At 44.8% G+C, this 13,938-nt stretch overlaps 1 protein-coding gene across 4 annotated transcripts in view; it reads left to right on the top strand.

Annotated features, from left to right (window-relative positions):
* The window catches only part of FGFR1 (fibroblast growth factor receptor 1), a 140,152-nt gene that overhangs the window by 109,917 nt on the left and 16,297 nt on the right, over positions 1-13,938 (top strand). For all 4 annotated transcript variants that reach the window (XM_069617932.1, XM_069617930.1, XM_069617929.1 and 1 more), the window contains 3 exons: positions 4,479-4,681; positions 10,676-10,821; positions 13,058-13,179. In XM_069617932.1, coding sequence (XP_069474033.1) covers positions 4,479-4,681; positions 10,676-10,821; positions 13,058-13,179 — 471 coding nt within the window. The remainder of the gene's footprint in view (positions 1-4,478; positions 4,682-10,675; positions 10,822-13,057; positions 13,180-13,938) is intronic.

The raw sequence follows: 13,938 nt of genomic DNA on the forward strand, positions 1-13,938 counted from the left end.
TCAATTGTTATGCTGTGCAATTTTATTGTTGAATGAAACTTCACTTGCATTGCTAAGGTGACATTGTTTCAAAGCTGTGTGCACTTGAGTGTATGTATATAGTATGTCAATGTGTTTTTGCTATTCATTTGCGCATTATTTTCATTCTTTCAAATATTCATGACTCGGACAAGTTTTACTTTCTAGTCGAAAAGATTGTGTTACAAATTGATGAAGTGGAACATTAAAAGTGCATGAGCAATGCTTTCTCTTGCCTTCATAGCCGTTTAAAGAAGAGAAAATGTTAAGATAGTTGTTTGTCCCTGTCCACTTTAGATCAATTGAAATGAGGCACACACTAATGCCTCCAAGATCCTGCTAGAATTGGTTCATGGGTAAACTATAGATCTTATTTCACATGGTCTTCTCCATTGGCTTTGCAGTATGCATTTTTTGAAGTCCAGCTTGGCTGACCCTACTTAACCAAACATCAAAAACATTTCTCGGTGTGGCAATCTCCATGTCCAGCCTCGAACTGGAGAGGTGTCAAAAATCTAGTCTGGGGAATAGAACGTTGAAATGACCAATTCTTCAGTGATTGTAATTGTCATTGGTTATTTATAACCTGCTTATTACCCTGAGCTTTCTAAGTGTGGAACCGGGGATCGAACCTGTGTTGCTACGCGTCTTACTTCCAAGGCGAGCGCGTTGCCCTTGAGCAGTCCTCCCATCTAAATGTAAATGGTTGCCTGGTCTTCTGGCTTGGCAAAGAGGGCTTCTGCTCACTATAGACTGAAGGCACTCCAGCCACTGTTGTGCCAACATTACCAAACAACTGTTGGCACATACTAAGGCCAGTAAGGACCGTGCAAACTCCGTTCTGCTGGAGCTGCCTTAGGCAGAGCATTCAAGCTAGGTCGTGCAGAGCATTTTATGCTGGCTGGTGATGCAGATGTGGTGACCCTTCCCTGCCTTCTACTTAGCTTAAATATCAGATTGCCAAGAAGGTGTCACCCCCAGAACACCATGCTGAGCAGCCATCTTAGGTGATCCACATGGCTTGTGCTAGGCTGGCCCATCCTTGCGTACCCATAAAAGGCATTCCAATGACACTGCAGTTAATACGCAGATTTCCTAGCATTGTTCATTTTTATCAGTCAGTGGCTCCTTCCTCAACACTAGCCTGTTCCCTATTAATCATGTATTCCTCCCTTTTGCACGCAGTCTTTTTGGCCGACTCTCCTAGCCAACCACCATCCAATCTCTGGTGTGCCCAGGTTATCGCATCTACTAAAATGTTGATTTCCACATTTGGCAGTTCGTGGAGATCTCGGCATCGATCAGTCAGGATTTTGACCTGGACTGCAACCTTTGTATCTCCAGATGTGTTGGACTGCAACTCCCATGATCCCTCACTGCTGACTATCCTGGCTAGAACAGATGAGTTGTAATTCAAAACATCAGGAGAACCAAAGGTTGCAGGTCCATGCATTAGAGAATGTTGGAAATACTCTTGCTCTCCACTTGGGTTGACCGCTAGCCAATTAAAATGCGTAATTGCTGACCATGTACCTTATCTTTAAATCCGGATGATGTTTTTAAAGTCCCATACAACACCGTACGGACGCATCTCGTTTTTTATGCACTCCTGATTAGCCCCTGATATCTCAATTATCGAGTGGATATTGCGACCTTCCTCTTGGAGCTACCAGTATCATCTGTTGTACCGCAGGAATCCTCCACGTTCTTGTCCTTCCTCTTATAACATACGCAGGGTCCCACTTTTGATACCAACGCCACAGCTCTATTTGCAGGAGTTTAGTTCTGGTGAAAAATCCACCTGAACGCTTGAATCAACCGAATTGTGGTTCTGTTTTCTGATCTTCGCCTGGAAATAATTCAGTTCACGCACGTGGTATATGCCATAAAAGTAAGATGGTGAACCCCCGACACACCATGCCTAAAATCCTATGTCATTATCAAGACTTGGCCCACCACAACACCATTCTTTGATGTCCCGGTCATGAGTGGGTGACAGCCTACAAACTACAGAGAAGGCTCCCAACAGTAAAACCTCTAATCAACAGGTCGTTGCTCTCAACGGACCATACTTTGAACCACTTGCGCAGATGTTGGCTGTGGTACAACATGGTGATGTGAATTCGTCCATAGATGCCTTTGTACAGTTGCTTCAATGGAAGGAGAGCTATGGTGCTCTACCTTCAGTGAGCATCGGTTGCCTGGTAACTCTGCATCCTCTCCTTTGACACTAGTCCTCTGAATGTCAACAAAGGTATGTATTTCATGCATTTTAAACTTGACATCAGTCCAAAAGATAAATAGTATCTGCTATATATGGGGGAGCATTCAACAGGTACATAGAAAAAGGATCTCACAATCCATAGCCAGCTAGGAAATCTTGCCGAGTGATTGAGAACTGTCGACCATGACATTGGTTATCTAGGCCATCCCTTTTCATATGCTAGAATTTCCTTTTTATGACCTTTGGAGAGGCCCAAGGACATATACTTCCTCTGCTTGTGCTATCGAGACCCAAAAACGTTACTTCCTGGTGCCGTACCAAAATGATCATCTGGTACATATACAAAGATCCAAACGTATATTTCCGGGCTGAGTTGAGAAATGCAGCGCAGCAATTTGTGAGGTTTTGCCTTAATCTGTTTTTTCCTTTTCCGAGAAGGGCAGCCATTTAGCTGATTAGAGGATGGCGCTTTGGAGCTGTAACTCTGAGCCCCCTCAGGGCTTCGACTCTCAGCTTAATTTTTTCCAGCCTTTATTATTCCAGTGAATTCCTTTTGCAGGAGTCTGCAAAGGACAGGACGCAATGTTCTTCTAAGCAGACGGTTCTAACGTCCGGAGCATGTTCTGTAGACGGCGCATGCTGGGAACTACAGGAGACGTTTCTGGTCAGGAGCTCTTTAAGAAGGGTTTCATTACTCCCATGCTCAAATCGAAAGCAGTAGGATTTGCACATGAAGAACTGTGAAATATTAATGAGGATAAGATTCTTGGAAAGGCTTTTCCTTTTGTATTAAGGGACTTTGCAGCAAACATCCCAGGAAGACAATTGGTGCCATACGCAATGCTTGCCGTACATTTGTGGCCCATGTCGCAGTTTGCATTGTCTGGAGATTCTGCTCCCAGCATGGCTTTAAGAGGAAAGGTACAAAACCCAAGGTGGGGAACCTCAACATTCACTGGCACCTTGAGGTGAGAAAATACAATGAGACAAAAGGTGATGCCAGGAGAGGAACACTATTCGGAGGAAGGAAGGCAAGGAGCTAGAGAAATCAAATCATTATTTCATTTTATTTTGCCTTGAATATGTAAAAAATCATTAAACATTTTAATCACTTACATTTATAAAAAAACATCCTATGTCACACATCCATCCATACATTCATTCAATCTAAATAATTTCCTAAAACATTCAATTTTTTAAAGCTATTCAAAAAGAATATATAATTCATTTCCAATATACAATTAGTAATAGTTCATTCCAGACAACGTATCCGGAGAATGAACTATTACTAATTCTATATTGGAAATGAATTGTATATTCTTTTTGAATATCTTTAAAAAATCGAATGTTTTAGGAAATTAGTTAGATTGAATGGATGTGTGACATAGAGGATGTTTTTTTATAAATGTAAGTGATTAAAATGTTTAATGATTTTTTACTTATTCAAGTCAAAATAAAATGAAATAATGATTTTGATTTCTCTAGCTCCTTGCCTTCCTTCCTCCGAATAGTGTTCCTCTCCTGGCATCACCCTTTGTCTCATTTTAAAAGGAAAGGGTCATGTTCACTCAAAAGCCATCCTTGCACAACAGCTCAAGTCCCTTAGTTCACATCGAAGAAGCCCAAAACCAGAGGCCTGTCCAGCCAATATGCGCACAAATGCAGGATCCCAGTACTGTGTCCCCTCTGCCTTCGGTTTTCCCCCAGCGTGATTTAATGCAGAAAATCCTGATCCCGGGACAAGAAGCTTCCTCTAGTGAATATGGAATGTGTAGAGCAGATTTTATTTGAAGGCTTAGATTGCAATCACAGTGCAGATGTTCAAACCCAGTTAGTAAAGTCAGGTCGACTTTGAAGGCATTTTGTTCCTCAAAAGCAGGCCATTCCTTTACTGTATGCTTCCAACATCTGCGTTTGGGCTGTAATCGGCTTCAGCTTTGCATGGTCCTGCCAGAATGTTTGATGCTTGGCCAGCACCCTCGGATGCAGTGATTATTGTGGCTGCCCAGAGGTGACTGTGTAAAGCAGTGAATGCATTTGTCCCTTTTTTGTGTTCTTAATCGGATGCAGGTACTCCAAATAACGCTTGTTAGTGACCCCCAGGGTTATCGGCATTGTGGGGATGAATGGGATTCGGGGGAGGGGGATGGCGTCAATGGTAGTTGTGTTGATTACTCCTTTGGTGTTGGCTATTGGACCGGGTCGTGTTATTAATGCTGTCTTCCCACTGACGCAGCCATTTCAGAGAAGCCTGTGATCATGACCTCCCAACTTTACCTCGAGGTAATCATTTACTGCACGGGGGCTTTCCTCATCGCCTGCATGCTGGTCACGGTCATCATCTACAAAATGAAGAGTACCCCCAAAAAGACTGACTTCAACAGCCAGCCAGCCGTGCACAAGCTAGTCAAGAGCATCCCCTTGCGAAGACAGGTCACGGTAAGTAGAGAGGGGGTTTGAAACCCTTTTTTCTATGAAAGTTTGAAGTCTAAATTTCCATCAAATCAAACGTTCCTAAAATAATACCACTACCTGAAAGTATACCGTTGACCACTGAGAACCATGGTGTGCAATGTTACATCCAAACAGCAGGGCATTGATATAAACTTGAGCATTATGTATTCGATCAGTGCAAAGTCTCATGGCATTATAAATCATTAATACATGATCGCATATAGGTGGGGAAAAGCAATGTGCAATTTTCTCTCCTCCCAAAGATAATTGTTCTTAGTGCTTCTCAACCGTACCGAAGTTCTCCTGTCTAAAGTAGTGTCACAGAAAGACACTTCATTACATTTTGTGGGGGTAGGGCTGAATCAAGTGCCTTGTTCCATCTCCTTACCTTAAGCCATTGTTATGCTTATTTAGTGCTGAAACCGCACTCGGCAATAAAGCTCAGTGAGTAATGCACGTGCCCCAGATATTAGCATGTAATGGGCCATCCAGTTCAATTCCGGGCCGATTTGACCATTTCTTCCTTTAAATTGGCTAATGATGACCTCTATCACTGAGCTTAGAAGATGGTGGAATCCAGCATTTCGCCGCTGTCCTCCATCCAGTGAGTTTGCTTTGTTTTTTAGGCCCTTTGGCTGATTTTACACCCCTAGGCCCCACTGGCACCGTGGTTTTCCCTGCTACCTGCCTCTGATAAGCCTTGCCAGCCCTTGTTCGTTCCCCGCTTCCTGGTCTCCCACCTCCCGCCTCCCATCCCGCCCACCGACCCTGATTGGTCCTGACGAGAGGGTCCACCTCTCATTGCTAGTCCTCCCAGGGCAGCCCTCTGCCCAGCAGCCCATCGGCTAAGGACCTGGGGCAAAGGACGGCTCCTACAGTGACGTTGCCAGGTCCTATCTGCAGGTATCCGCAGGAGAAGCGAGAAGCCAACAATAAGTAAGTGGGGAAAGGGCGGGGACAGAAGCAATTACTTCTCGCCATACTACCCTACCTCTCTATACTCAACATTTCAGATGTGTACCCAATAGCCTCTCTGTGAAAATTGAATTTAAAAGTGCATTAGAAGTTGAATCTAAAGTGTGCCCAATAGCCCCTCTGTCATAGTTGAACTTAGAAGTGCATTAGAAGTCGAATTTAGCCTATCTGTGAAAGTTGATTTGAAACTGTGCCCAATGGCCTCTCCATGAACGTTGAGCTTAAAATGTGCCCAATAAACTCTCTGTGATAGTTGAAATTAGACGTGCACTAGAAGTTGAATTTAGAAGTGCGCCAAATAGCCTCTCTGTGAAAGTTGAATTAAAAAATGCATTAGAAGTTGAAGTTAGAATTGTGCCCAATAGCCTCTCTGTAAATTGAATTTAGAACTGTGCCCTATAACACCCCTGTGCAAAGTTGATTTTAGAAGTGCCAATAGCCTCGCTGTGAAAGCTGAATTTAGAAGTACATTAGAAGCTGAAATTAGAATTGTGCCCAATAGCCTCTCTTTGAAAGATTGAATCTAAAAGTGCATTAGAAGTTGAATTTAGAAGTGTGCCCTATAACACCCCTGGGCAAAGTTGAATTTAAAATGTGCCCAATAGCCTCTCTGTGAAAGTTGAATTTAGAACTGCATCTAGTTGTCTAATAGTCGAATATCCCATCTATACAAAATTGAATCTAGAGGTAAACCTAATACCATCTCTATATACAGTTGAATGTAGAAGTATTCCTAATGGTACCTAGCCTAATATCACCTCTGCGCAGTCAAACCTAGATGTGCACCTAATAATCTAATATCATCTCTGTGCAAATCGAACTTGGAAGTGAGCCTAAAAGTGTGCCCCCACTGAATCTAAAACCGCAATTAGACAGCCCTCCCAAATTCCACCTAAAAGCTTGTACTAAGCATGAGTACACAGACTTCACCAGAGTTTATCGGATATGACCACCTTTCGCATTCCCTGCCATCCCCCTCTCCAAACACCAAGACAGAGGGGCACGATGGCGAACCATCCACCCTAAAACCACTCCTCCCACGAACCCCACCACCTACAGCCCAATGTTAACCATGCCAGCTCCCCTCAATATCATAACAGGCACACCCAGTCCAGCAATCATCCACCCCCCCACATTGCCCACAAACCCCCGCCACCTTCCCCCGACCGCACCCTCTTCCCCTCCCTAAAAAACGCACTCCTAGCCCTAGCAAGAACCGAAGCTGCATCCCTCTCCCCCTCTGATCCCCCCCACCCTCTCTCACACCCCAATCAGAAAACGTACCTGGTCCCCCTCAATCTACCAGCACTCATCGCCTCCCCTGTCTCGACCCAGCACCTCATTCCCGCAATCACCTCCTTCCACCGCGGGTTCACCCTTCCTGAAACCCCTCTCCCTCGATTTCTCATCAACTGCAACTGTAACTCCTAACCGCCCACACGCCACCCTCAAATCACCCGATCCAGACCCGATCATCCTAAAACACGTTGCCACCCAATCCCGCCCGAAGCCCGCCAATTTTTCTGCTCGCCCACTATTCCCATCGAGCATCACCCAGCCTACCCCTCTCCCTCGCCAGTCTCCACTCTCTGCCACCACTCCCCTCCGCTCCAGCTCCAAGACCAACCTCGCCTGCCGATGTGAACTGTATCCTATTTAATGCCCGATCCGTAGTAAAAAAACAACACTCCATCTTTGACCTCCTCGCCTCTGACAAACCAGACTGGATGATGCGCGTGTAGACTGGATGATGCGCGTGTAGAGCGGATGAGTGTGTAGAGCGGATGAGTGAAACACCTGATCTCGAACGCCTGAAACGAATAAAAGAGCATAGAACGGACTTGATTGCATAGAATTGCGTGACGTACATGATATGCCTTGGAATGCAGGGAACATTTGAAAGAACATACATCCCATCATACCACACCCCACGCTTACTCTTCTTTACACCACCACACAACTACAACACAGAGATACTATGACACCATTCGGTATAACTGTTCTCATATCAACATCTCGTGCTCACTCCCCATCACTCTATGTAAACACTGCTGGTTACACACCCCCCAGCCAGGCGTTCTCCTCAGGCCTAACGCAGCCACACTCGGTCTGGATAAATCCTGCAAGAGAGAACACATACTCCTGATCTCAACCACCACACCTACCGCTATCAAGCTGCTACTACATGAATTCCGCACCTGCTGCACACATACCTGTTGCTCACACGCACCTTTGGACTCTACACTCTCTACTGACATGAACTTTGGTTCCCAAGGGCGTTCAACCTACCAGCGCCTTCAGACCATACCAATGGTATATAAGGCGCTATATAAATGCAAAATAACATAACATAACGTGCTGCATAAAACCCATTACTGTGTCTATTGGCATTGACATTTTTGTTCCCTATCCGATGCCAAGCCATAAGTGGGCACTGTTGGATCATGAGAAATGACGTTTTGTAAGGCCATCGCCAGCTTGGATAGTGAGGTGACAAATTACATGTAGTCTGGATAAGGGTGTATTGCGAGTTTTTGTGGTTGTTTATCCAGGCCCATTTACCGCTTTTGCCAGTTCCTTGAGTATTAACGCCCCATTAATGATACACTAGGTGACCATTTAGCAGACACTTTCGGCAGCATATACTCTTTCAAACCAGTGTGTCCCCATTGCATTACGGTTTGTATATACATATAAAAGTCCCTCCAGGGAAGAGGTTCTTCTTAACTGCTTCAGTCTTAACTGCTTCAGAGGTTTTAAGGTGGTATGGGGACAAGCTGGCTACACTGGACCATGATTCATGACTTCTAATTTCCCTGGTGTCCAAGGTTGGAAAACAATCTCCTTTTCCTGAAGTCTTTTTGATTTGTCTTAATTTGAAACTCTGGCCTCTAAAACCAGAGTCCTACATTTCTTGGTGTCCATGGGATGTTCACACTTATCACTGTTCTATGCTCCCATATTGGGTCTTGTACCCAAAGGTACAGTGGCAGTCTGGTGTTTGTGCCAATGTTATGTCCAATGTTGCAAGATTGGCTGTTTAGCATCAGCAGCCCTCCTTCCATCTCACATAGATTGTCATCCTGCCCCAGCTGGGCTCTGGGCATTTTAGAACCGCTTTTCTCTTTGGGTCTTGAACATGGTGATCTGTCCTCGTGAATACTTGTATGATTTGGGTCATAGAGCGGGCACCTCTTGGTGCGATCCTTTTCAGGACTCCACAGGCGAGTTGTAGGTTTAGTTTGTTAAAGCATGGCCACTGTAGACTAACCCAAACTTCGCTATGGAAACATTTACCTGTTTTATCCCATCTGTGATCTTGCTGCCCTCTCTTTTCACTTCCATCTTCACTGTGAAATTTAGACCAGTGCAGTCATTCTCCGTAAACACTTTGTTGGCCGGTGGGTGAAGAAAGACACGGGAACAGGTTGCATCTCCCAGTTTTTTGGTTTTTTTTTGGCTCCTTTGGGGATAGTTATGGCCAGTGCATAATTTGTGCGGGTGTTTGCCAGGGCTCAGCCCTGGCACTTATTGTTGAGCTCTGGCACTTATTGTCTCAGACGCGCTTTAATTATGAAGTGGTGATGGTCAGTGCATCCATCAACCACAATGAGCAGGTGTCAGCTGTAGTGTAACCCCAAATATATAGACACTGTGGGAGCAGCTATGGGTGGTGGCAGCAGTCGTGGGGAACTGGCCATCTGCAGTGTCACAGGAGTGCTAGAAAATATTTGGGCCCTGGCACTTTTTTGTTTTACAAATTAAGCACTGGTTGTGGCCGTATTGGTTTCTGCGGTCCATGCTTGGAGAGTTCCTCCGCCCCTCACCCCCCACAGCCCCCTGCCAACAATCCAACCCTCCACCCCCACTCCCACCTTGCATCTTCTCCTTAAACATTTGAAGTAGAATTGGTGTCTGGAGCATTGCCATGTCAATTCCTGTGGGAAACTTTTTTTTTATTTTTTACCTTGTGTGGGTGTCATTGTTTGAAAATCTGTTTGGCCTTTGTTCTTGCGGTCTCTGTCTGAGAAGAGGAGGCGAGTATTTGTGGTTGACTGGCAACCTCCTGATCACAGTATGACTGGCTCTCCGATGTTAAATGCTTGTAGGTAGTGGTTTTCACACTGGCAAATTGTCTTCATAGAGGATGAGGATGCCTTTCCCTTCGATGTTACTATATTCTCCAGGGCTTCAATTGTGGATATCCCTGATCCACTGGGTTGAACTCTCTCCAAAGGAGAATCTCCTTCGCATCTTCCTCTCCCCTAATGTCTGCACAGTGTCTGAGCAGATCTGGCTACGCCTCCTTTTGCAATGGCCAACCTTTTCTGGCAACTTTTCCCTCCAGTGAGTTTTCCATGAAGATGATGCTGGCATGCTACTCTACTTTACTTTCCAGGGCTTTTCCATGGTTTTAGCATTTAAAGTGTTATGACTGATGCGTTGCTTCAACACTAAAGGAGGAACCCTCTTTGCAAGTTTACTGAGTGGGCACTGGCATGCGAGGTACTGCATAGTTCCTAACTCCCACGTCTCCTATGTTAACCCAATCCTTTTGTGGTAGGTTGTGCGGTAATGTCTTAGTACGGGCATTACGTCCCTGCAGATCCGAGGGATGAGAGAAGGGCTCTGCTGACAAGGAGTGGGATTGGGTGGTTACAGTGCTGGCAGCCAGTTTTCTAGGCACTGCAGGGATTTTCTGCCTCATGATTTTAAGCAGTGATTGGGCTATCCTGAAACCGTGTTTCTCTATCCTGGACGGGGCAGCATCAACTTGTGTCTAGTTGTGACCTGCTTTGTGATTGTCTGAGGAGCCCTCAATGCTTGGAATTTCAGCGTAGATCCTTCCTAGAGGTATGGCCTGTTGTAAGCCATTTATCTATGCTATGTATGTCTTGACCTTCTGTTTTTTTTATTTATTTTTTATTTTTTTGTATTGTGTGCTGTTTTTTTTTCCCTCCAAAAGGTAACCTCTACCTTCTGTTGCACGTGTCTCCATTGTAGGTATCTGCTGATTCTAGCTCTTCCATGAACTCTGGGGTTATGCTTGTGCGACCCTCTCGGCTCTCATCCAGTGGTAGCCCAATGCTGTCCGGTGTCTCAGAGTACGAGCTACCAGAAGACCCTCGCTGGGAGTTCTCACGAGACAGGTGATTATGTGAACGTGACTTTCTGGGAGTGGCTATGGGGCAGCGTGATTTTGTGGGGGGGGGGCTGAAAGAACGCTTTTAGGCAGAAAGTTGCACTGTGAGAAGGGCTTTTAACTGAAGAATAAGTCATTGCCTTAAAGAGTTAAATGCATAGGATGACCATAGTCAACTTTCCAACAGTTGACGGTGTGGTAAACTCTATAACTAGAAGAAGGTACCGGGGGTAATTGGCATTGTACCACTGTGGGGGTATGGGTAGAGGTGGAAGTCAAGTAATAAAATGTGACCGCTCATATTTGGACAGAAGGGAACTTTTCGGAGGATTGTTCCCAAAAGCATTCCAATGACATGAGGGAAATTATTTTCAGAAAGCATTGTCCTTTAAATGTGAACATTTTATTGAATCCACTTAACCTTATAGTTCGCTGATGCCAAGGTGTTCTTGATGACTTGCACACATCGTCGGCCGTTAAGACTAGTCTGGTGGTTGATGTGCAGAGTCGTCACCGTTTAAGCCGGGACCCCAACACTGGTGTGGGAAGTGGGCGTTTATATGATATGATTGGTTATTTATAACGCGCTTAATACCCAGAGGTTTCTAAGCGCGGACCCGTGAATCGAACCTGCGTTGCTCCGTATTGTCTTGCTTCCAAGGTGAAGACGTTGCCGCTGAGCTATCCTCTCGACACAAAATGTGGGAGGAAATAGTTCAGACATTGCGCAAGGAACTCGGGGAGGGGTCCAAGTAGGTAGATCCACTGCCCTAGCTGACCTAAACTAGTATCCAGGGTGCTCACCGTCAGGAAGTTCATTAGCGCGAAAATGGGGCAATTTCTTTTACAGATGTATCAAACTACTTAAGTTGCAAGAGTGCTTGGAAAAATCTGTCTGGTGTACAATATTGTTTCAGAGCCCATGAGAACAGAAGCAATGCCTGTATTCCCGTTTTGAAGATTGCCTTTTGGCGTCTCCTATGGCATTCTCTTCTGCATTGACCAACAGGGGTGGCCGCCTTCTGTTCTTGGTATGTTGGAGTGGTTACGTTACAGTAAGTGATGGAGAAATCCATGCACATTGAGAGCTTGCAGGACCAGCCAGTGCAGGTTGGTCATATTGCCGTGCACCCGGGTGTCGTCTGATGCCCATGTGGACAATGTTGGCTGGTAGTCTTGGATTCTAGCTCATCTGGTTTTGGTAGGTAAGGTTTAATAGTTCAGTGCAGAGAAAGCTTGCGACTGGGCCTTGTGCGTTCTCCTGATCATGCGAGATTGTAAGCTACTGTCCATGTCGAAGCCGGGTGATTTTAATACAGGTTGTGAGCTGGTGCATCTCTCTTCCAGGTTCATGTACGATATATGCATAGGTGGACGTGAAGGGCGGTCTGTTGCTGATGAGAATGCATTCTTTTTCGTTTTTGTGTTGATGGTTTGTTGGTGTACATACACCATTGGATAAGCAAGAGGCAAGACACTTTTTCATGCGTTTCGATATATCAGGAAGATTAACTTTAGGAGTAGTTGTGGGGAACTTCAACTGTAACCAATTTGCTTCAGGGATCTTGGTGCGCTTTTGAAGACTGTGCCTGGATCATTTTTTCTTTTTTTCAAAGTTACTTTGCCTTCTGCGTCTTGTTTTTGTTATTCCGGGTTGTGTATTAGTGGAATATCCCATCGTGGCTGCCTTTGCTGTCTGCTTGCCATTTTTGTTCACTTATTGAGCATCTGATAATTGACTTTTCACATGATCGCTTCCTGCCACTCTGCATTCACCCTCCAGTGCTTGGTGGCTCTTCTGCCCCAAGACCTGCCCTTTGTACTCCTTTGACAACAGTCGATCCTTTCGGTAAAAGAATGGCCACCCTTTCTTGTCGGTTCTACATCCATTTAGGACATGTGGATTTGTAGGGTGCAGTATTTTCAGTCTAACTAAAGCGTGTAGCAGATAGTTTGTTTTCAACTTTTTTGGAGTGTTATTCGTGGAAGTGCGTCCCCTCTCCTTATTTGCAACACATAAGTACAAGGACACTTGTTTACCTGCTCGGTCCAAATTAGCTTCGGGTATAGACATTACAATCATATTGTACATCTCTGCTGTCCTAAAAAGTGACCTGTGGGCCCTTCCCTTCCCTTTCCAAGAAGCCTTCTCCAACACCAGTGAGGCTCTTAGTAATGCTGTGTGATTGTGGATCCAGCGTTCAGTGCTGACGACTCGTCGCCCTTCTGCTCTTGCGTTTCAGATTAATCCTGGGCAAGCCTCTCGGGGAGGGATGCTTTGGCCAGGTTGTGATGGCGGAAGCGATTGGCCTCGACAAGGAGAAACCAAACCGAGTGACGAAAGTAGCAGTGAAGATGTTAAAATGTAAGTCCTTGTTTTGAAATTGTGATGTTTCCTTTCTTCAACTTAGAATTTTTAGGGTTAACTGTACTTTGCAGCCTACAGGGCCATTGTTTCATCGGTCATTGCAAGTGTTGTCTGTTATTGGGTACGTAATGGCACCCGGCTGCCGTTTTCATGGTCTCTTGGCACTGTGGGACCTGTTTCTAAAATTAAAAGGCATTTTTATTTAAATACCCCAGTCAACAAAACATACATTTGTTTACTTCTTAAAAAAAATCATTTTACTCCTAACTTGCAAAAGTATGGTCCCTCTGCCACCACCTGCCAACACCCTAACTTCCCATATAATGTACTCATTATTTTTATTTATTATTATTAGTATTATTATACTTGCATCAAACTCATGATTGGGGGCCTAAAAAGGCCAAATGTATTTTTTTCACACAATTAAATTCTTCAGAAAATCATAACCATAATGAAACCTAAAACCAAGCACTGTAAGCAAATATATAATGAATCCAAGACAATGCCATTAATAGTTGGGTGACTTGTATTTGTATTAAGTTTATATAGCGCTTTACACCAAAGCGCTGCACATTTTAACAGGATACATTTAACAATAACAAAATAACAGTAACAGTAGAAGCAAATTTTGAATCGGACCAACAAAACAGTATGTAGAGCAATTAGACAGAAGGGAAGGGAGAGAGTAGTGGAGTAGAGCTGGGAGGCAGAGGGAGGATGGGGGTGGAGGGGGAAGAGGAGGGACAGGATTGAGGG

This window comes from Ambystoma mexicanum, chromosome 10 (assembly GCF_040938575.1).
Source record: "Ambystoma mexicanum isolate Mex_15411 chromosome 10, UKY_AmexF1_1, whole genome shotgun sequence".
Taxonomy (NCBI): domain Eukaryota; kingdom Metazoa; phylum Chordata; class Amphibia; order Caudata; family Ambystomatidae; genus Ambystoma; species Ambystoma mexicanum.